The sequence below is a fragment of the Gallus gallus genome, chromosome 3 (assembly GCF_016699485.2).
Source record: "Gallus gallus isolate bGalGal1 chromosome 3, bGalGal1.mat.broiler.GRCg7b, whole genome shotgun sequence".
NCBI classification, from domain to species: domain Eukaryota; kingdom Metazoa; phylum Chordata; class Aves; order Galliformes; family Phasianidae; genus Gallus; species Gallus gallus.
In genome coordinates, this window is record NC_052534.1 from 27,392,582 (window position 1) to 27,416,532 (window position 23,951).

Below are 23,951 nucleotides of genomic sequence, written 5' to 3' on the forward strand. Positions count from 1 at the left end.
TTCCTGTGAATTCAAAGGGGTTGGGAGCCTATTGGTCAGTCCCTGATAGCCTTTCTGTTTTGTCAGGGAGGTGCTGGAGAACTGGCTATGGAAATGGAGCACCTCGCTGTGCCTGAAAAAGCAATTGTTGTGGTTAAATAGGGCAGGTGGTGCAGTAAGAACCCATGTCTTCCTGGTCCTGCACTTGCACTTGCTGTTAGAAGAGGGTCTGATGAGTTTCCCTAATACTTCACGCCTTTTGGAAGCTATCCAGATGGCTCAAGGGACTTGAGATGACATATACAACTACTCCCTGTGGATCAGTGCTTTGAATCAGGGGACAGGCCAGGCAGTGCACGGCGTCTATCATGTTATGTTCCTGCTGCGAGCAGGCTGTGGGTGAGCACTGTAGGACTGCTTCACAGAGTCACAGCATGGCTGAGGCCGGCAGGGAGCTCTGGGTCCATCTGCTCCAGCCCTACCTCCAACTGACACCCAGAGCAGGCTGCTCAGGAACATGTCCACGCAGTTTCTGGAGATCTCCAGGGAGACTCCACAGCATCTGGCCAGGCCATGCCAGAGCTCTATCACCTGCACAGCACAGAATTGATTTCTGATGGTCACAGCAAACCTACCACGTTGCACTCTATGTTCGTGCCCTCTTGTCCTGATGTGGACACCACTGATAAGAGCCTGGCTTTGGCTTCAATGCATCCCCTTCAGGTGTTCATACACATTGATGAGATTATCCCGAGCTTCCCTTTTCTAGGCTAAACACTACTAAAACCCAGCGGCCAGGAGGGCCCTGCAGCTCTCAAGCACTATGGGGCGCAGCCCCCGGCCTCACAGACCGTATCCCCGCTGGAGAGCGGCCCCGGCGCTGCCCCGCGGCCGGGAGGGGCGCTGGGCGCGGGGCCCTTTAAGCGGAGGCCCTGCCCCGGCCCGCTCCGGCCGGCCAATGGGCGCCGCGGCTGCCGCGCCGCTGCCTGGGCGCTCCCCGCTGCGGGCTGAGCGCGGGGCGGCCGCGGCCGTGCGGGGCCCGGGGCGGTTGGGAGGGGGGGGCGCCATGCTCGGCTGGGGCCGCGGGGAGGCGGGGGGCAGGCGGCGCTGCTGCCGCGAGCGGGGCCCGGGGCCTCGGCCGGCGGAGGGCTTCGCCGGCCCTCAGTGAGCGCCCGGCGGCTCGATACCTCCCTCCCTCCTTCCTGAAGCGTAGCGGGGAGAAAGGCACGGGAAGTGCGGTATTTATTTCTGTGGGGCCTCGCTCCGCCCCGCAGCCCCCAGCGAGGGGCAGGACCCAGGGCACGGCTGGCCGCAGCCTCGCCCCGCGCCGTGCCGGGCGCTGGATGCTAGCCCCGCCGCGCTGCCGCGAGCCCGGCGGCGGCGGCTGGGCGTTTGGAGGTGTGCGCGTGTGCTTAACCCCTTCTTGGCTCCTCGGACTTGTACCATGCTGAAGGTCCTCACCAAAAAGCTCAGGAACCAGACTTTGAACGAAATTCAGCCTTTCCAGCTAAAGGTAAAGGTGGATGGTGTCGTGTCGTGTCGGGTGCTCTTGGGCCATCCAGGTAACAAGGACCGGGGATGACAAGGGGCAGTAACTTGTGCTGTTTATTATGCTGGGCCGATTTCCTTTGAGGCAGTGCGCTAGGCAGGAGCTGGCCTGGGCTGTATCCCTGCTACTGAAGTCGTGTTCTCTGCACACGGTAGGCTACGCAGGAGGCACGTGAAGGCAAATGATCTGTGTGTTTTTCAATCTAGAAGTACTTACTTTTAACGGGGTTGACGTTCAGCTGCGTGTGCAATCTCCGCTCTCTCTGGGTACCTTTGCATGCACTTAATCTGCAGCCTTCCAGCCCTCTCCGGACCAGAACCCTGCTGCACTAGGTGCTGTGCAAACACGGTTTGCCTGAAATGCCTCCCAGCTCGGTATTTGCATTTCTCTCCCTTCTGCTCCAGAAGGCTGCAATCCGAGCTGCAGTTTGCAGCCTGGCTCCCAGCGTTGACCCATGGTTTTTCAAACTCTGCTCATGTCGTTCTTTAGCGTTCCAAAGAAAAGCTGGGATCACAGATTCAGGACAAGGAGGAAGGCTAAACCCTTCCTGCTAAATGCAAGGAGGAATCTCTTAACTGTATGCAATGGGGCGAAAATGGAGTCACAATCAGTTAGAAGAATTACCGGGTTCTGAGTTGGCAAAAGTATTGTGAAGTGAGGGGTACCCACTCAAATCAGCAGTTATTCTGGACCTGCATCCATGCAGCTTGCAGTGTAGTGCCTGGCCCCGAATAAAGAAGGGATGTGGGAAAGGCAGCAGCCCTCAGTGCCTGGGATGGGGGCTGGGGAATCTGCACACCAGGCTCCAGTGGAGCCTTTTGTATGTGTTACACAGAGGCGGATTGCAGCGTGGCTGCACTTCTGCACAGTCACTCTGGACAAGCTGATGACAACTTTGTTAGAAAGGGAACTAATGTTGCCTCAGAGTTTTGTCTCCATACTTCTTCCTGCCAGTCTTTTGGGAGGCAGGCTTAGATTTGGGTTTTGGAAACAAAATAGCAGCATTTGTTTGTGTGTGCAGAATACCTTTATGCAGAGGCAGCGGGGGATTTCTTTTGAATGCTGTGTTTCTGGACCTTGTGGCTGTGATCACCTCCTTTAGCTTCATTGTTGGTCTCTTAGAGCCTGAAGTTGTGAAACTATAAGGTCCTTCTGAAGGAGCTGCTGGGGATACACACAGCATTCAGGATGCTGAAGTGCATGCAGGGAAACCTCAGGATGGGGTACCTGCAGCCATTTTGCTCATAGTACTGCCAAGGTTGTGTGATGCCAACAGGTGGTCTGCATTTTTGCAGGCTTAGTGGAGAAAGCAGATTCAAGCTTGCACAGTTCCTTGCAAGCACAGATCCTCAGAGGTAGCATTGCAGCTTGCTATGGAGAGTGGTACAATGGCTGGTATACATGTGTACGGGCAGAAAGCCAGACTTGCAAATTGTGGGTTTATATATGTTTTGTAGGCCTTTGGGGACCACGTGCAGCAGCCTGCTTTTACTTGAGCCTTGTAGCAGCACATGAACCACTTAATTAGAGCATGCACACTCTGTCTCAGTGCAGGGCCGGATCTCTGCAGGTGAAGAGATGGCTTCCTGTGGCTGCGCTGCGCATGGGCCCTGCAATGAGTCCAGCTAACCCACACCATCTCCATCTCCTGCCTCAGTCCGTGGGGCTGTCAGACACTGGCTGGGCCTGTGTGTCCTCAGCTGCCTTGCATGAGTCTGTGTATGTGATCTGCGTAGCGTGTGCATTTTTTGGCTTGTATGGTACATGTGTTGTTTAAAAGATCCAGTCCTGCTGTCACTGAAACCTTGTGGGAAGTTAGTGAAGTGGGAGCATAAGTCAGGCCTATAGTAGCATGAGTGTAGAATGAACAACCAATGTGAGCAGAATTAAGTACTGATCTCCATCCACTACCCAAACCAAGAGCTTTCTGAGCTTTAAAGGCAGTATGATTAGCAGCTGTTCTCCTTCACTACCCACTTGCTTTTGAATTTCATGACCTTTGTTGGAAGTTCCCAAATTCAAGAGAAAACAAACTGCTGCTGTGTTTCAGGCTTGCAGCAGTACTGCAATCAGGCAAAGTCCTGGGAGACTGTCCTTGGGTGAATTGTCAACTCATTTTTGTAAACTTGGGAGAGCTGACTGACCTCCGGTTGGCATCCCAGCTCTGGGAACTTTTTCAGGATGAAATTTCTGCCCACTGTGAAGATCTCATTTTGGCAGCATGTCCTGAATTGGCTAAGTGTGGCTGTGAGGAGTGTTTCTAGACTTGTCCCCCTGGAGGAGCTGAGCGGCCTCATGTAGTAAGTCCAGGATTCTACATGCATCAGCTGCTATATTAATGGATTTCTTTCTTTGTAGTGTTGCTCTTCAGGTAGTTGACCACTAAAGCTGCTTGGAGGGCTTTGACTTAAGAGGTATGCTGCTGCTGCTGAGAAACTTCTTGTCTGTTTGTTATCCTTTCACCAGAAGTCACCATGAAGGAAGGACTGGCTGACTGACATTTCACCTGCCATTGGGGTAGCACGTTCGGCCAGCAATTCCTGGTCAGAGTGATTGGGCTGTGAAGCTTGATAGGTAGGGTTTGTCTTTGGTCCTGCTGCCCCTGCTGCCTCCTTGCTAGACATTCACTTCTCTGCAGTGGAGTCAGCTCTGTGGCAGCTTCTGAGCTGTTGTGGTTCACAGTCCAGCCCTTTGGCTTGGAGTCCTTCAGCTGCTGCAGACAAGCCCAAGAAAGGATGTAAATTGGAGTCTTATTCCTCAGACCTCTTACTTTGATCATCTGGTGTTCCTGACTAGAGATTAGGCCAGATTTAGAAACCTACACTGTTTGGCTAGAAACATAGAGCCAGCAACAGCTCTGAATGTGTGGGTTAGGGATCATCTCTGGTAACAGCTGGCAACTGGGTCTGTTCCAGAGCAGTCTGTGGGACAGCAGAGAGGAGTGAGAAAAAGGAGTTGTGCCACATCATGGTGAAACATTTCAAATAGGGTGATGAGAGAAGCCCATAACTCAAGATCAGAATTTTTAGCTGGTTTTCCAGTATTTCAATCTAATAGAGTTTGTTTTTTTTCATAGCTTTAGACTGATATCCCTGAGAGTCCGTCCTGAAATACAAGGCAAATTGTTCAAGGTGGCTTTTATGAAAGAGTCCTGAGCCCTCAAGCGGTGCTCTCTGCCCAGCTCACAGGGCTTGCTACAAATGAAATGCTCATCCCCACAGTTTGGGGCAGGGGTTTCTGGCACAAATGAGTTCATTCTGAATCCCTCTTCAACTCTTGTGCCCCTGCGTATTTGTGTAGTGGGTAAAGTGTAGGTGTTGGTTTTGTAAGCTTTGCTTTCAGGCAAGCTCCTTGGGGCAGGGAGCATCTGCTTAGTACAAGTCTGTGCATTGCCAGTCAAACTAAATCCTTAATTAGTGGCCCTAGGTGTTATCAGAATGAGGCAGTTGGGTTGTGGTGTATAAAGTTAACTGGTTGGAACACACAGCTGAACAGAGCTCAGCACTTGAAGGGTGGCAGTTCCACTCTAGCTTCTCTGTCAATTCAAATGGCTTTGGAGATGATGCAGATGATGCTTTAATCTACAAAAGTTGTTGAATTACCTGCAGATTGGGCATGCTCGTTTTTGACGGGGTAAAGTTACTTAAGACATGTTTGTCATTTCCTTAGTCAATGAAATCACATGCACGTCTGTCCTAGTCACAGAGAACTGCATTCTGTTCCGTGTAATTCTAGCCTCACACCTGCTTAAAAGGGAGCTATGGACTGAGTACTAACAAAGCCATGTCAGCTTTCTTCACATATCCTTGCAGCTTGCATGTGTGCCTACACAGTGATGGGGACCTGCATCTGCACCTGGAGTCAGCTATGAGGCCTACAGCTGGTCAGCCCTGAGGAGAGACTGGGCATCATCCTGGGCCTGCCTATGTTAAATGGCCTTGGTTGGCCGTGCACAGTGAGCCTCAGGCCTGCAGGAGGTGACTTGTGAGACCCTGTCCCAGTGGGAACTGGTTACTCTCCAGAGCAGGAGGGTTATTAAACTTTTTCTTCTTGAATCAAAATAGAGCCAAGTAGCTCCCTTATTATTGATGCACAGTGGGTGCGCTCTGAAAGATCCATTTAAGGCTCACGCTTTATATGAATGAGGGCAGATTAATTTCCGTCTGTCTCTGAGCTGACTGCCTGTCACGTGCTCAGCCAGCCACTGGCCTTCAGGCTGGCTGATGGCAGCTTGGCACAATGAGATCTTAGCTTCGTCTGTCTCCTGTGGAGTGTGAAGCTGTTCTCTGCTTTGTGGATTTTCAGCACATCCCACTGAACAGGTTCATCGCTTCAGGGCTATCAGAGTCTGCTTTAAACCAAAGCTCTACCATTCCACCTATTAACACCTGGTAACGCTAGATGCTTCTGGCTTGTCTTAGTTTCACTCAGGAAGAGGACAAGCAGTTACATGAAAGTGTGTAAGTACAGTTTTGGCTGAGAGGCCTGAACGTAGACTACTGATAATTTGGACGAAAATGATGTTAGTGGGTCAAAAATACTGGGACAAATACTTGGCCAAGGTGGAGCACAACAGCCAATCCCTGTCACTCAGAAAGCTCAAGTTTTTGAGACTCCTGCCTGAGGCCTTGTAAAATAAAAGGTTTGCAATTCTTTCTACTCAGCTTCTAAGTTCTGAATCTTCAAGGTTTGTCATCTTCTCTGTGCAGTCATCCAGCACCAATAAAATCCTGTAACAACTTAATCCCAGAGAGTGGGACTTCAGGCAGATTTCAGGTATTGTAAATATGGCATAAAGAGAAGTTCATTGAGATTGGGATGATTCAGTGAGTCAGCCTTTCAGCTGCCCTCATTTATAAATTACTATAGGCTAGATTCAAATAAATGAGAACTCCACACATACACTGCCACAAAGAAATCTCATTACTTTCCCATGTATTTCCCAATTCTTGTTTCTATTTGAATGAAAAATTGAATTCTGAAAATTCAATTTTTGGAAATGTAATCCTATGTAGTTAACTTCTGCATTTCAGTGAAAACAGATTAATCCATTTTACTTTGCTGGACAATGCAGTTCTACTTAATTTCCTGCTGTCATGCACCATCTTAAGGTCCTGAATTGCTCTGTTTGGGATCTTTTCTTGAGCAGAAATATGGCTTATATTTAAAGTGAAAACAGAAAGTGGACTCAGGTAATCATTTATTTTTATGGCTTTTGCAAAACAGTAGGTTCATTTTATTTATTTATTTGTTTGTTTGTTTGTTTGTTTTGAAGTGCAAAGCAAAGCTTCCCTTCACTTAGGACATCTCTGTGGAGTGGTAATTGGGCAGGGGACCACTCTGCCATAGCGTCAAAATCTCTGGCTGCTCCTGGAACGTGTCTGGGGTCACAGGAGTGTTACTGGGATGTCTCGGTATGGGAACTGAGGGCTGTGCTCATTTTTCATTGGGAAATACACTCCCACCCACAGTGTAGGCAGCGCCAGCCCTTCTGTCTCCCCACATTTATGTGGAGCCCCTATTCAGAGGGATGTGGGTTGCTGGGTGACCCAACTGTTCCTAGCAACCAACATTGCAGCTATGTATGCACTCAGGCCTGTTTTCTGCTGCAGTGACTGTTGTACGTGGATGTGGGCAGAGCCCACGTGTCCTTTCACCGTCATTGACCAGCACAGTCAGCCAACAGAGCTGTTTTTGAAAAGGAACCAGCACCACCCACAGCTGTTCCATGTGAACACCCGGGCAAGAGTTTAGAGAAGTTGATTAGTTGTGGCTGTGGTTTGTACAGAAAGCATTCTCCATAAAGTATGGACTCTGCGTGGACACAGCCTCTCTCCTTTGTGACCCAGGCCTAAAGGTCTATGTAAAGAATGCGTGGCCCAATCTGACCCATGCAGAGCTGTCTCTTTGCAAGCCCACACACTGGCCTGCCCAAGCTGTAGGGATGTGGCACACGTGGAGCACAATTCAAAGGGGTCTGTTTTCTTCTGGCCTAGCTTGGTCGCTACCTGGGGATGCATAGCTCGTGGTGCTGCTGAGCCCTTCTGTACTCTTTTGCTGTTCTTTTTTTTTGTTTTAACCTCTTGTGCCCACTATAACCTCCTCTCTGTTGTGGGCTGGTCTGTCTGTACATTGACCTGGACTCCATGTGTACCTCAGTATGCACTCTGGTTGTTGTGGGGCAGACGCTTTGAGGCTGGGACATCTTGGAAGCTGGCTGAGGCATAGAGAGTAGGTGTTACACAGAACGGTCTCTCTTTTTCCACTGCAGTTACTGTAGCACACTAGATGGTGGGCAAGATGGACTTTTTTTTTGTTGTCTTTGATACCATCCTAGAAGAATGGGACTGCAACAACAGAGCGTCCTTTGTGTGAGTGTATCATGTGTAAAGATCATATGGTAGCCTCTGTAGACTAGCCTTAATAGCCTGATGGAGAGTGAAATGCTGTAGATACTTGAAGAAAGTTCCTGGAGGATCTGCACATAAGTAAGTGCTTTGCCAGGAAGATTTGTGGCAGGGCTGCCATGAACTGCTTGTACAGTAATCCCAATCATGGATCTTCCTAGTTGTTCTGTATCGGCTGGGGCAATGGGGGCTAAGAGCCCAAAGGCAGTTCTGAGAGCACTTGGCAGTTCTGCAAGCAGCTGGTGCAGCCCACCCTGTCAACAGCCCTCTTCTTTAGTACTCTTAGATTTAGGAAGCTCGCCTACTACCCAGCCCCTTCAGTTTGCCAAGGCTTGGACTGTGGTGCTGAGAACAGAGATCAACACTTGTTCCCTACTGACATGCATCTTCCAAAGTAATGTTGTCATTGTGATGTGACAAAACTTGGGAAGGTGTTCCTCAGGGTTGGTAGACTGTGGTGGCCATGGCTTGTGTTCCTCAAATGCTAAGGTGACTGGGTTAGCTTGTCATTGTCCCCAGCAAACACACCTGGGAAAAGCCCTTTGCAGCCTTTCCTGAAATTAACTCCCAGCCTTTGCTCCAAAATCAGCTCATATGAAAAAACTTAAGAATTCAGAATTGGAAACACTTTTGAGGGAAAAAGTAGCCTGTGCCTGAGTATAGGTGCCCTAAGGAGGCTTTGCTTGGTAACGTTTCTCTCCCACTTCGGGAATGAACAAAACTCACTTTGGGGATGGATGAGGTTTCTTGCCTGATTACACGGGAACTAGTCCTCATCTGAATTTAGAATTATGAGAGGACATGAGATCTCTGCATAAAGTACACCCAGATACCCCAACACTCATTCAGATCTGCAGTGAGAATAGACAGACCTTGGTACCTGACACGTGTAGGGAACAAAATGTATTGATTGGCCATGGGCAGCTGATTAGTTTGACTGGGCTGCTTGCCTGCTTTTGAGCCAGTGGTTTCAAGGAGAGTGAGGGATTCAATTGCTAATGGCATAAAGGTCTTGTCCTGTCCCACTGCTGTTGTTCAGAAACAGGTCTCACTGTACTCGTTTCTAACAGGATCATGCTGTTTCTCTGATGTAGATGCTTTGTTTCTTTTCTTTCATTCTTTTTTTTTTCTTTCTTATTTAAAACTGTTGTCCTTACCTCTTGTCATCAAAAGTCAGTTTGTTGTGATCTTTATTGGCATGATGAGAAGAAAACTTAACTTGACTGAATGGGGAATTTCCTATCTTGATGAAAGTTGCCTGAGAGACAGCTCGGTCCTCCAGTTTGCTGAGAATGGGTCTTGTGATAAGATGGGAAAACATAAAATAATCCTTCCATGTCCTGTTACCCAGTTATTATGCACAAAGCCAAGTGGTTGTTTCAGACAGTTGTCTGCAGCCAGCCTGTTTTTGTGTGCATTTATATATTTACTTCATTTCTGAGAATTGGTTATTAAGAAGAACTGAAAGTTTTGTGGCCAGAGGGTAATTAACAGGAGAGAACAATGATATAAAAAAATCTTAAAAAAAAAATCAGCAACTTGTGTGTGTGTGTATATATATATGTATAATTATTTTTTCATAGAAGACCCTTTGTTCTGGCTTTGATGGAGCGAGCTGTTCTTAGGAAACCCTTTGGTTTTGCAGAGATCTGCAGTGCAATGCAGCATCCTCTGCCTCTCACCTGAAATGGTCTGTGGAGGTGCAAGTTTAGTATGCTTGGTTGCTCTCTATGGTGCATGAAGTGAGTCAGTTCTGCAAGAACCATGTTGGGTTTTGTTTTGTGCATCCACTTGTGCTGTAACACCACATGTAAACGCATGTGCTGTATGGTCTGCTCCTATGGCTCGGGCTCAAGAGCACCCATCTCATGTTACACCTACAGCTCATTTCCCCCTATCTGTGTAGCAGCTGGAAGTAGGCATCTGAGCAGACCATAAGAACAATGTGCTTTAGACTCAAGAACTTCCTGAGGTGGAACTGCTGTCTCTACTTTAATATGCCAGTGGACTCCTTTACCTGAACCAGCTCCCTGAGTCAATGTGAAGTCTTTGCATTCAGTGCTGTATAGCAAAGCATGCTGTGGAAATGAGTTTCCCACCTTGACTTACATGTTGAATGATTACCCACTGTTTGTTTCGAAGCGGCCTCTTATTAATATAATTTTGTGCTTTCTGGCTTCTATACTGGAGGAGTGAGTAAACAGTCAAATGCTGTGTTTGTGCCACTCATCTCTAGCCCATCCCTCCATGTACTGGGCAAACCACTGGGAATCATGTCATGTCACCAGGAAAGGATCTGGTACGTGGACAGCAAGGGCAAAGTTTTTCATGATCATTCCTTTTCCTTTAAGGTTGTCTGACCATACAGATCAAAGATCTCATTTTGAAGGCTGATGCTGTATTACTGGGTTGCTCTGTGGTAGAACAAGGTGGCTTTGGTGTAAATCCATAGAAATGACGCATCTCGCATCTGTTTGTACTCAAAAGGGTTAATGTGAGATTTTTAGAGGAGAAGCCTGAAATGTCTCATGTGCTCCGAATGCATTTTCCAGACTGTAAGGCTTTGTTTCTTGTGTTTGCAAATCTGGCTAATGTAGTTCTTTATGGCTGAGCAGAGGTGAGTGTCGAGTGAGGTCTCCCAACACAAGCAACTTCTCTTCAGCTAGTGAAGTATCTCATGGCAATGGCAGTTGCCCTCTGGGTCTGCAGAGGAGAAAATGGAAAAACTGTTACCAGATGTGTTGTATATGCCAGCTCCTGTCAGGCTGCACAGGCTGAAGAGACCCGTGCGATGCTGGAGAGCTGCTATAAGCTCTCGGAGAAGCTGGCCTGCATGAAGGCAGCTCTTCTCAGCACAGCCATGTAGTTACTGCGCTTAGGCCTCTTGGAGTGGGGTGGGAGTTGAGAGGAGTGTATTGGAATCCCTGTAGGCTAAGCAGGATGGTTAGCAGCAGTGTGAGCAGCCATCATCCATCCTACCCTGTCCATAGGTATGAGACAGGTGAGGTCAATGCTGTAGGTCCCTCTGGTTCTTGGTGTTCCTTGTACTGTCTTCCCCTCCTGTCTGAGAGAGCTGTCAGCCTGTGATAAGTAGTGTTGCTTTTAATCTGTTTGGAGATGAGGTTCAGCAGCACGTGGGCTGTAAATTGCAGATGGAGCTCAGTCACTGTATCTTTGTGCAGGGTGGATGAGGCCCTGTAATGGAAGGAGAACTTCAGTCTTTAATCCTTCAGGCTCCTTCTTGTCTTCCTGTGCTCTGTGGTGTCAGTGCTGCTAAATAGCAGTGATCCTGCAAGATGGAAGCCAGGGGAAGGCTAGGGCTTCATGCTATGAGCTGTCAGGAGCTGACCTCCTTGCTAGGGAATCTCTTTGCAGCACAACTGTTTTGTAGGTTGCTTCTTTCTTACAAGTCCCTGACACGTTATTTTGACACTGCTTTTTTTCTAATTCCTTTCTGAGCTATTTAAATAAAATGCTTCTCTGTGCAGTGGATAAGAAAGGTGACAGGTGGATACTAGTCTTCCAGTAGAATTCCATGAAACTTGGATATGGTTTAGCCATAAATCTCTTTATCACATCAGCAAAGACATGAACAAAGTAATGCAGAAATATAGAGAAATACTGCGTGGCTCCAATGCACGCAGGTGCCTGCTATCTGAGGCCGAGCTGTGCTGTGTGTTTTGCTCTGTGTATGGTTTCTGGTACCGGAGTAAATTCTCTAAACCTCAACCATCCTCTTAAGCTACTGATGTGAAAAGTTAATAACTGTAAAATGAGCAATAACTGTCCTCTCTATTGTCAAGACTTCGTGACTTGTGGTCTCTGCAGTGTCTCTCTGCCTCCCTCAGATCTGTGAAACCTCTGAAGATAAGTAGATCCCAGGCCTGTGCAGACTATGTGTCTGACTGTACTGTAGCATTCACACACACACAAAAAACCAGCAATGGCTTTGCTGTCTTCAACATGGGGCAGGCCAGGAAAATGAGGGCCACAGGGAGTGCTGTGTCCCCCCAGCCCATCACCAGTTTCAGTGACTCAGCCAGATGGCTGCTCTGTCAAGCAAGGCAGCGTTCAAGGGTTACAGAGCCTAGGTTTGAATCCTAGCCATTTGCAGGAAAATGGGGAAAGAAGTTCAGAGGCAGAGCTAGGATGAAAAATTAATAACAAAATCTAGAAAGAATTCAGATTTTCTGAAGTAGGACTGTGCTGGTTGGAAGCCTAGCTGTTGATGGACTGCAGCTGTAAACTCCATATCTAGTTTGGGAGTCGTTTTTCTCTTGTAGATGTTTGAAGATTGAACTGAGTCTTTCATTTCTCTACTGCTTTTATTGAGGAGAGAGCAAGTATTACAGCTTGGTTTGCTAGCATAAGTGCTTATTGCAATGCTGAGTATCTCTAAAATAAAAACTAAAGAAGAACTTGGGAGAAAAAGGAAGTTAGTTAATTTGAAGGTCTGTTTGACTCACTCCTTCCCTATTCCTCATGCTGTTCCATGGCTCGTAACTGCCTTTCAGCATCTCATCATCTCCCTCGCTTTCCCATTCTAATTCAGATTTTCTTCAGACGTGGAATGATGGCACCTCCTTCATTCAAGATCAGGCAGTGTCCCATGGCAACTGCTGCTGTTGACCTGGAAAAATAACAGCGGGGAAATTTAAGTAGAATGTTTTTAACTAAGTCCAAGTCAGCACCTTAGTTATGGAAGAACAGGATTTTTTCCAGCTTGAAGGGAACAAGTGAGTGAGTGGAGAGGCTCTTAGTTCAGTTCCCCTCACTGCTCCTTTTTCATGGCTTGTCACAGATCTGTTCATCAATTGCATTGTGAAGATCTTGCAAAGCATTGGAACAGACTACAGTTAGCACAGGGAAGGAACTGTCTCCTCCCCAGTTGCATGCAAACATCTTTGCTTAAATATTTTGCACATCCAGATTATTGCTTATTGAAATGGCTAGGCAAATGCCTCTGCACTCATTTCCACATGCTGTAAGATGTTCTTCTGTGCTCGCAGGTGCTCATTGCACACTTCCAGCTCTTCCAGGTTGCATGTGGTTAGCTGGATGCTTATCTTGCTGCTCCTCATGCACACAGCCTCCACTGTACCAAACAACTCTGCTGATACTTTATTTTTTTATGGCAGTGCGGCCAGTAAGTGAGGACTGCTGGGAAAGATTTGTTCTGCCATAGAAATAAGGCTGCCTCTTCTTTTCTAAGCTTATAGATGATTATTAATGTAACTAATTTTGATTGTATGATAGTTTAATTTCTCCTCTGTAAGCAGAGACCAGGAGGAGCTGCAGATTAATAGGATTTCTTTTATTGTGCAAATACAACAGTGTTTCAGGGCTTTTGACTCTAAGGGTGGTTGGGCCTTTTAGTGTCTGTGCAATTCTAGCTGCAGCTAGTTGTTGGTACTCATCTGCCAAGCAGCAATGGGGACGAGACAGATTTTGTCTCTAGCTTTTTCTTACATCTGCTTGTCTTTTATGATAAATCTCTCCCAAAGTTAAATGTTTTACATTCATTTCTTAAATGTCACCTGGCTATTGCATGTAAAACTGTCTCTACTTACTGGAGGTTGGTGCAAAATCAAATGTGTGGGGAAGTTTCCATCTGGCACAATGGGAGTCCTTAACCTGACAGGATGCATGTCTGGTGCTGGAGGACCCAGGTGTAAGGCTGAGATCCACATCAACAGGAGGCTTCTGTCTTTGAACTATAGATCTTTGCATTTCTGCAAGAAAGACTTGGAGGTTGGATGGGCACCTGTTCCTGTGGTTTTGTGCCATGACTTGTAAACATTCACATCCACGTGAATTGGAGATTTCCTTTTCTTTGCTTGTGTATGTTGAAGTATAGCATGTGTGGGGCACAGTCCTGGGCAGCATGCTCTTGCTGACCCAGCCTGAGCAGGGTGCAGGACTAGAAGATCCCTTCCAATCTAAACAGTTCTACAATTCACATGCTGTGAATGAAGCAGGGTCTAGTGGGATCTTTGACATGGAGATCCAAGTTTTCTGTTACCACAGTGTCACCGTTAAGCTTTCATGAGGAAAACAGGACTGTTCTGCCTAAGACAAAAGTACAATTTTGAATAAGATGGAGACTTTAGAAGGAAAGCTGGAGACTTGAACACAGTACCACTCTGTTTAGTGAGATGTTGTTGAAGGGAGGAAAATGTAACTGTTGAAGAGTCATTGGAGAGCATTTATCTCCAACTGATCAGTGCATTAGTATTTGACTTCCTGTATCTTTATAGTTTTGGAAATGGTCGTTATCCATGCAAATATTCAGTCCTTTTTCCAATCTTAAATTCCTATATGCCTGTGTGATATGTTAAATATAAAGCTCTTTGCCATAAAAGTTGAACTTTGTGAGATTAATGCTTGTCCGCTATGAATGCTGGTTCTCTGCTAGGGTGGGAACAAGGGAGCTCGCATCTCACATGCAGAAGGTTGGGAGACTTCATTTCCCAAAACTATGACATAATTTGTGGAAGGATTTACTAATAAAAGGAGAGTTTAACAATATTAAAACAGAAAGGCCTGATAAATGACTAATGGGAGGGAAATGATCGTGTTTGTGGCTGAAGGATGGGAAGACCAAGCAGGACAGTATTTGCCTATACATAACCCACGCAAAATCATAGATGAGATTTGTGACAGACAGTGCCACTGATGTGACATCAGAGGGAAAGAGACTTTTGAGTCTCTTTTTTTTTTTATTTTTATTTTTTAGCCATGCATGATCTGCACAATTGCTGTGTTTTAGGGCTTTTTTTACGGTTAATATTTTCACAATATACATCACAAGCTGATTTCAGTGGGTAGTCTAGAGCAAGGGTTTAATAAACTGGTAGGGCTAGCAGAAGAAATAGAAGTCTGAATGTCATGGGCAACGGGCTACTGTTCTGATGTTCTTCCTAGACAAAAGATTGGTATTACAAAGAGTAGCACTTTGTATGTTGTTATTAAGTTATCCTTAGAAGAGTGGATGCTTCCTTTTCGAAACACTGAGGATGATTAACAACATTATGGGAGCCCTTTTTTCCACGAACCTTTTGTATTGTCCTACCACTGTAATTTCTTTGGTATATGCAGTGGGACCAAACCCACAAACTTAGTTTCTTCTTGGTTGAAACAGGGTTTCTCTTCTCTTTCAAGTGCTCTGGACAAAACCTCTAGAGGAGCATTCAAGGCAACTTAGAAGGGCTTAGTCTTGGGCTGCCTGTGGGACAAGGAACTTAGCAGAGACTAATTATCCATGGTGAAACTAGGGGTCACCTAAATTACACCTGTGCAGGAAGCAGGCTAGCTGCATTGCTCTTGTATGGGGAGGGCTGCGTGTTTTGGAAGTGCAGGACCAGCAGACACAAAGACCTTCAGAATGTCAATCGTTGACTCAAATCCAACTCCTGTTTTAATCATCTCAAGCCAGTGACATTGGACAGTATCTCTTTGACCTGTATGTGATAAGTGTCACAGCCTCTCTTGGAAGCAGAACCATGCCATGTATTGGCATTCTCACAGTATAAAGCTCAGAGCTGATGGGTTTCCCACACGGAGACCTTAAAGCTCATTGAAACTCCAGCCGTGTCCAAATTTATTTATTTAGCTCTTGTTATTTATTTATTTTTTTTTATGTGTGAATGAGCAACAAAGTAAGGTCAGGACCTCTCAGGTTAGAACTGGAGCCCTAGCTTTTGTTCCGAGGACAAGGCCACTGTCTGTCTGTTCAGCAGCCAGCACAATGGTATCTCAGTGTCAGCTGCCCACCCCCGGGGCACAAACAGGGTATTTATACCTGCTCTGGGGACAGCTAGAACTCTGTTAATTTGGCAGTGTTCCTCAGCACTGCCTTTATTAAGTAACACATATGTGTGAATGTATGCAAGAAAATTGTAGTTGTGGTAGAAAAACAACTCCCTGCATTTACTTCAAGAATATTAGAAACACAGGTAAATCTTGGCCACTTTCCCCATTCATGATTTGACAGCTGGAAAAGTAGCTTAAAAAGACCAGCAAGATAGGAAGATATTTTATGGCTTCTTAAAGGGCCTTGTAAATATGGATGGTTATAAGGTAGCTCTAAAAAAAAAAGAAAAGAAGAAGAAAAAGAGAAAAAAGTTGGCAGCAGACTTCTTTAGGGGTTAACGATCTCTAGAGGATGGTGACAAAGTAGGTGAGTTGAACTAATATCTGTCAAATTACTATCAGTCAGTATTTCTCTGCTATTTCTCTGTGTCAGTTGGTATGTCTTTCACTGGGAAGCACCTAATTAAATGTAGTTGCACTTTGGGGTGTCTGAGAGGCTGAAACACTCCAAGGACATTTCCCTGGGAACAGTGGCAGAGGGGAGATGAGTCCATATCAGTATAATGGTTGCTTGCTGCCTCACCTTATATAAAAGTCAAGCACAGCTCATGAAACACTTTTAAAGTGGAAACACCGCATGTAACTTTTGAAACCCATTGTCACTGGATACTGTTGTGGCCAGGTAATTTGCCAGACTCGGAGAAAGCTAAGAATGATGGGAATATTTGTTGTTATTTGGGATAAAAAGGTGTAAGGGATAATAAAGCTCATCTTGCAGTGATCATGTTATTCCAGAACTCTCTCTTGTGAATGTTTCTGTTGAAGTATTGCATTTTCCTTTGACTCATTTCTTTTTGGCATTGCCAGAAACACATAGTAAGCTGTGTAGCTCAAAGGTTTGATAGGGTGTAATAACTTCCAGGTATGCTCTGTGCAGCAGATCGTAAGTCAGGAACAAGGCAGGTAGGGTTTCTTCTACATATAACCAACTCCTGCTGAGTTTCTGATATGACCTGCAAAAACTTGGATTCAGATCTCAACCCTTCTCAGTAGGTTGCCACCAGGTTTGCTTAGTGTTAGAACACATGTAGAGTAAGTGGTATTCGGGTATGCAGTAAGTGGCTTGCTCAAGTCCATTGGCTGACTCAATGCAAATATCTCTGAAAATTCCTGATAGACGAAGTGTATGAGTTGTTTTTACTCTTGGGGCAAATATTTAAGGATGTTCAGTTAAACTCTAAATATTGGTGTTGGCAGAGAGAGTATAATGTTGTTTGTCACATTGCTGTAAAAGCCTGTTTCATTTATTTCTGTTACATTCTTTGGAGTCATGCTGTAGGAAAGTGAGATGTCTGTTCTTTTGTGGCTTGTGTGTGTGTCTTCAAGGGGAAGTGTGGGTACATACATAAGATGGCTAAAGTTAACGTGCCACATCCACTTGTGGGTGCCTTGCGAGATGATAGTGCTGTTGACAGGATGTCTTTCTTTTTTTTTCCTCTTCCCCCCTACAGCGATGGGTTTTGAAGATTCAGTTGTCCACATGATGTGGATGTGGTAGGCCATGATGGTTATAAGCAGTGCATTTGGGGAGCTAAGGACAGGGTACATTCGTTGTGCTTGAGAAAGAATTGGTGGTGCGGTAAGGTGGAAATAGCGGTAGGCTGTTTGTTCTGTGTTGCTGCAAGTAAGAGGATGTGATGGGAGTTTGAGGTTGGGAGATGAGGTTGTGTTTACAGGGAGGTGCTATGATGGGGTGTGTGCGGTTAGATGGGGTGGATGCCTGCAGGATATGAGAAAGGGAGGGGGGGGAAGTGGCTTGGGCAGCAGCGAGGCAATGCTCAGTGTTCACGATGAAGCCTTTTCTTTCTCCTTGCTCCCTAGATCTCCTACCCCCCAAGTGATGAGGACAGCGATGACTCTGAGGGAGAGAACCAGGAACTTGTTCAAATCGACAGAGGTAAAGGGACAAGATAGGAGGATCCTGGAATACTACAGTTGAAGTGTGTTTTGATTTTCACATGTGCTCTTGCAAATGCCTCCTTCACAGTCCCCACTGTACCACAACCGGATACGTTAAATCAGGCACCTTGAAGTCTTTGGAACCTCACAGAGAGAAGCTGGTGATATCAGATGCTGTAGTCACGCTTTTCTTATCAGTGATGGATACCGTTAACCACACACTAAGCTGGTAGTACTGTCGATGTGGGGTGGTCAAGATTTCCTATCAGGTCACCAACAGAGCTGGGAGTGAGAATGTATCTTCTGTTCCATACTTGTGCATTTGCATTGTCTTTGTTCTAGGTTTTATCTTCCTTTTTGCTTCCAGTTTTGACCTCCCTTTCCCCATGATCCTGGACTCATTTGTCTTCTAATTAGCTCCCTCCTGCACCGTTGGTATTGGGTAGCTCTGTTACTGAATCTAGCTAGGCATCTTGGATAGAAGAAAGGTGTTTTGCCATTGTTTTTGGACGTGATATTTGTTTATCTGTAAGAAGTGCATCTGTTGAGCTGTAGTAAGTCTCTGCCACTTATACATGCCCTATGTTTTATCACAATTCAGCCAAATTCAAGTGGATTTTTATGCAAAGGCATGAGAACTCAAATTTCTGACTCTCAGAGCATGTACAGCCAAAATTGAAAGTTGTCCTCATGTACTTACCTCCAGAACAGGTAAAGTATGCTGAGCTTATGGCTGAGGGCAGGCTCTTTTATACGACAAATTTTGGAATAGGAAGAGGACCTTTAGCTCCAGAAACCAAATCTGCTATTTGAGCTACAGACGTGCTTCTTAGAATTAGAATATTCTTAGAATACCATAACTTGTTTCCTTTGCCCTGAGAACTGGTCACTGGAATTTAATATTTCTAGCTGGAGGCAAGGGCCTGACAGCACACTTGTAAGGCCATGTCCTCTCTGCCTCTTGGGGTTAAGGTGGGTGGCAGGTCCATGTTCTTGTTGTGTGACTAGACTTCCAGCTAACAGTTTGTGAGCAGTATAGTCTAAAGAAAGATCTGGAAAATTCTGGGGGAACCATTCAGCAGGGGCATTCCTTCTGGGAAGGAAAGGTGGAAAACAGCTTAGAAGTTTTCTTGGGAGGAAGTGATGAAAATGGGTCAGGAGGCCCATTTCGTGGCATGAGATAGAGATCTGCTCTGTCATTTCTCTCTCGCTTCTTTTCCCCAGAGAGAAGACGGAATTGTACCTTGACCCCTCTGGCCACCAATCAGCTCCAGAACCAGGAGAACCAATGCTGCAAGGTCCGGGCCCTTCTCCATGCCAGCCTGGATCGCCACAGCTCGGAAGAGGAGCTGGAGCGCATCAACCGAGAGTTTGCCGCTGAGAAGCGGAAGTGGTCCCAGGTCAGCAGGCTTGCGTGCTGCAGTGACAGCAACAACACCTCCTCCAGTGACGAAGAAGTGAAGAACTTGTGCGCCATGTCCTTCCAGCCTGTTGCAGAGCAGGCTGATGGTCTGCATGCAAGCCCAAGCCCTGTGCTGTTCAGTGCCTCCCCTCCCAAGAGACTCCAGCCTCTGGTGCGCAACCCAGCCTCTAGACCTTTAATCTTGACGGGTGTTGGGGCAGGCCTTGAGCAAGTCATGCCATGTAAGAGACATCGACAAGGATATGGGGATAAGATCTGCAGGCCCAGCCTTGACCTGGAAAAAATGCAGCAGGTAAGGCAGAACTTCATACCAGGAAAGTGGCATCACTTGAGAGGAGGTGTTGTAAGCTAAAGTGGAGGAGGATTATTGAGGCAGGGCTCAGTAAATTCATGAAGTTGTTTCCTGTGATTGTGCCTTCAGAGGCATAATTGGTTCTGCAGTTCTTCTGCAGTCTGTGTAGGATAAATTAATTCAGATACCTCTTTTAAGAGGTAAAGTTGCTGCAACTTTAAAGGCTACAGTTGTGCTTCTATCTTGGAACATATTAGGAATGCAACACATAGCCTGGATTATTGTATGGCATAGGAACAAAATCACTGGAATTCAGTCAGGTTACACCTGCTGCCGTGAATTGACTCATGCCATTTACTCTGGTAGGAACTCATTGTTCAGGGGTGTATAAATGAGCGTCTGTGAAGTGGAAGTAATGTAGATTTGATGTTAGGTACTAAGTGTCTGTGAGTTTCTTGACCTCTTTGGACTTGGGCCTTTTTCTGCTTTGTATGAGTTTTACAGCAATGTAAAACTATACCTTTTGCATCCTTAAAAGGTTTACAAAAGCAAACTGCTCTAGCTGCAGTTACTCTTGATTTGGCTCAAAGGGGGCTGGGTCTGAGGTATAGTTTGCCCCGGGTCAACTGAGGAAGAGACATGGGGCATGCCTGGTATAGGATGTGAGTTGGCCTGCACAGTGCTCTTCAAGAAGGTGTTGCTGTGGAGTTAGTATTGCAAACTGCTCTTCATTATTTGTTTTTCTTGCACTGGTATAGTGTCAGTCTGAAAGAATATCTGCAGACATCTGCTGACCATGGTAAATTGCAGTAATTTAAAGACAGTTATTTTCAATTCTGAATTTCCTCTCATTAGGGAAGAATTTTGCTGCCTCTGGTTGGCTGGATGTACTAGATCTGACCACATTAAGAATGTTCCATAAAGCCTATGAGATGGACCAGTTGGGAAAAAAAAAAAAAACTATGTATTTATTTTCCATTTCCCCATTACATAGCAGCCTCTTCTCAATCCTGCCGTCAGCATGTATACCATGAACAAAAACAACACACTTAGGATTTCAGTACAGTTTTCCTCACCCCCTCCTTCTACCTTCTTGCTAAGTCTCTGCTTAAAGAACATCCAAAAGGTCCAGTCTTGCGTTTCACATACCCAAAGCTTATTTTTATATTTTTTTCTTTCTGCTCAGGTGCTTTCTCTGATTTGGATTCTAGGTATATAGCATCTACCTTCTCTTTAGTCCCCTTTGGCATTGTGTTTGGAAGCATGCTGGTAAAAGACAAACTGAGCGAGTTAGAGGCTTATCTAATGAGCTTTTCAAACCAATGTGGTTTTTTTGGGAAACCTTGTGAGGATGATTTGCTTCCTGGTTTGTCTGTTCTCCATAATTCTGAGTTAATTGTGGCAGTTTTTCTAATGATTTTGTTTTATTGGTAGCAACATTTACATGCAGATGCTGCTTTCACATCTAGGTTGTAGAATCTCTTTTAAAGAAGTGGTATTAAGCTAAGTTTAAAATGATACATTTGGGGGGACTTTAGCATAGGTGAGACAACACAAAGTGAGATGCAGCCTGAATTTTGTAGGACTTCGATCATTTGTATTATTATTACTTTTTTAATGGGTTTATTTTCAACTGGTAAGCTCTTGAAGCCTTATCGTTATTTCTTGATCTTGATCTAGAAAGTCTCATTCCCTGTGTGTCTTTGCTTGTCACCTCTACTTGTTTCTGCTCTGAAAATTGTGAGAGAAGGTTCTGTAGGTTCAGACTTTTGCTGACTTGTTTCTTAGGACAGTGATGTGAAATCTGGTTTTGATTTTGAGTTCTGCTGCAGAATCCTTATATGAAGCTGGGCAAGTCTTGCTCGGTATCTCTATTCCCTAACTGTCCAACAGGAGGTATGAATTTCTTTCTTCATCTGTCTTCATTCTCCAATGAAAATGCCACTTTCATTAAATGTCTGGGCATTTGGCATAATGTGCCCTTTTAGTTATCAAAACAGTGCAGATGAGCAAAGTTGATATTAACTGGCTACTCTAAGGCTCCACCTGGACTCTGTCCATCAAGCCACTCTTGCTTTGTGATTTGTATCCCTACTATCTTACGTGTTTGCTTGCCAGAATGAAGCTGATGGACTTCATCAGATGGATGCTTTTCTGAACAGCAGATGTTTCCCACACTTGTGCCCGAGCATTCATACAGCTCCATGTATCTGGCAAAATTATTTAGTTCTATAAGCAAATATGTTCAGAGGCAGGAAGATACGTTTATGTGCATGCTATAGTTGCTCAAGCGTGGGTGAAGAGATGTAAGTGCTTTGTCTTTGCATCAAATCCTGTTTCTGTTGGATGGTGATAGAAGATTAGTCCAGAGAGTTGTGGTGTGGAGCGGCTCTGTGTTGTGTTGGGATCCTTAAGCTGTTCTTAGGGTTGAACAAACAAGGCAGTTTTTGCAGGAAGACGTGCCTTCCTGGGCTCCAGTGAATTTATGCCTTTTTGTAAGGAAGGAGAACAAATTTGAGAGAGAAAAGTGGGCTGGGGGAAGTCTGAGTGCGTTTAAGGGATTAGGGTATTGCTGTGCTTCTACCTCCATGGCCTGTGGATAAAATGGAAATCTCCACCATCTGGACCTTTCAGTTCAGCCTTTCTCAGCAGGAGAGGCTGCATAAGAGCATGTTTAAAACATCTCATTCTGGTTAGGTGCCAAGCCATGTCTTTCCAGCTTCACAGGACAGTATGATTCTGCCCTTTTGTGCCCCAGCCATCAGTTTGGACAGTTGCCGGAGTATTACCCACCCTGGTTGGTTAGCTACCCACTTCATCTCTTCTCTATTGTGGCTAAGAAGGGAATTCAATACACGCTTTTCTTCACTTCTCCAAAGGACTGGAAAATTACCTCAGAAGACTTCTTCTTTTCTTTCCCTTAATTGGGCTGAAATACCCTGGCTCGTGCAGACGCCTGTATTGCTGCAGTGAATGCCTTCTCCTCGCTGCCCCTTGATCATGGTTCTTAGATAGCAACCTCATTACGCGCAGGCCCTGCTGCCAACCACTTGCCATTTAATGAAGGCTGTGTGTGTCCCAGAAAGACTGGCACCCTGTTAACGTGAGCAGATCTGGCTTTTGTGGCAGTGCTGATTCTCGAGATCAAGCAGAGCATGGAGAGCTTTTGATGGTTTGAGGTAAAGGCAGCAAGGACCACAAAGTTTGGCAGAGGGATAAGGAAACAAAAATAAGTTTGTTTCCAGGGGATGAGATTGATTGTTCTTGAGGTGCTCTGTAAACAGAGAGGAAGTAGATGATCCTTCCTCCTGTGCCATTTAGTGAGGCTTGCTGGAACTCCATTGACTTTTCAAGATGGCGAGAGTAGATTTCAGAGTGCAGCCTTTGCAAGGAGGATGATCATAATCTGAGAGCAGCTTTGGGTTGGCAAGATGAGAAAACAAACTGTTTTCACTTATGTGGGTAGGTGGTTCGTAGGGAAAGCATCACTTAAAAGTACAAAGCAGAATTTGCGTACCTAGGTTATGCTATGAAGTCATTAGGTAGTTTTGAACAATTGAAGCACTACTGCTATGGTTTACCTGTGTGTATGAGTAGATAATATCGAAGTTCCATTGTCTTATGGAGGCCTAACGCATCATTTAGAATGCTTTGAGATTCTAGGATGAAAAGGGTCAGCACAAAAGAGAAAAACGCACCTGAAACTTGAATGTCTTGTTGCAGACACTGCACTGTTTTGGTGAGTGAATAGTTTCAATGCATGATGGGCGATTGAGGCTTTGTCTTGGCTTAGCATTGAAGTGACCTGGGGCAGCGTTATCTCTGATCTGAGCTTAGCTGTATGATCAAGCTCAATGGTTCTTCTGATGGATACTTGAATGCTGGCATTTTGGTTAGGCAGTGACTGGCAGGCTTTGAATACTTTCTTTTGGGATGATATCAATTGCACAGAAGCTGCAGGAAAGCAAGCTGTGGGCACGCACCATAAAATGACCCAGGAAGGTTCAGTGTGTGAACTCTGGTCCACTGGGGTCTGGGCTTCGTGCTGCTAATGGATCCAGGGTGAAATTTCCATATCCTTAACACAGCTGTGCTTTGCCCTTTCCTGCCTCTCCCAGATTTGACAAATAGTTTCCAGATAGAGAATGTGAGAGCTCACAAGTCCTTTTTACCTTTCAGCCTGCCATTTGAATCCAGCTCTTGTCAGTTACTGAAAATTGTTATCGTCTCTTGTCTTTTCTGAGCTTGCCTCTCACTGCTCAGGGATGCCAGAAAACCCACTTCTGCACTGGTGATGGTTTCATCTCTCTCTGCCCTGGGCCTTGCTCCCCAGAGTGACTGAGTCAACGTCTGTGCTGAACATAATGGCTTACACCACTTCTTCATGGACCCAGTCCAGAATTTGTCTTTTCCACATGTGAAAAGCTGGGCCATAGCAGTTCTTTGTCCCCAACTACAGTTGTTTGCTTCTTGAAGCAATATAATAAGGAAACTGTTGCAGAAACCAGTTGTGCCATGATTGAATGAGAA

General features: G+C 45.6%; 1 protein-coding gene across 3 annotated transcripts in view; it reads left to right on the top strand.

Annotated features, from left to right (window-relative positions):
- Positions 1 to 1,298: 1,298 nt before the first annotated feature.
- Positions 1,299 to 23,951, top strand: part of LOC421419 (uncharacterized) — a 53,480-nt gene continuing 30,827 nt past the window's right edge. For all 3 annotated transcript variants that reach the window (NM_001326498.2, XM_015283813.4, NM_001326499.2), the window contains exons 1-3: positions 1,299 to 1,492; positions 17,629 to 17,704; positions 18,931 to 19,421. In NM_001326498.2, the coding sequence (NP_001313427.1) occupies positions 1,424 to 1,492; positions 17,629 to 17,704; positions 18,931 to 19,421 (636 nt within the window). In that variant the 5' untranslated portion in view covers positions 1,299 to 1,423. The remainder of the gene's footprint in view (positions 1,493 to 17,628; positions 17,705 to 18,930; positions 19,422 to 23,951) is intronic.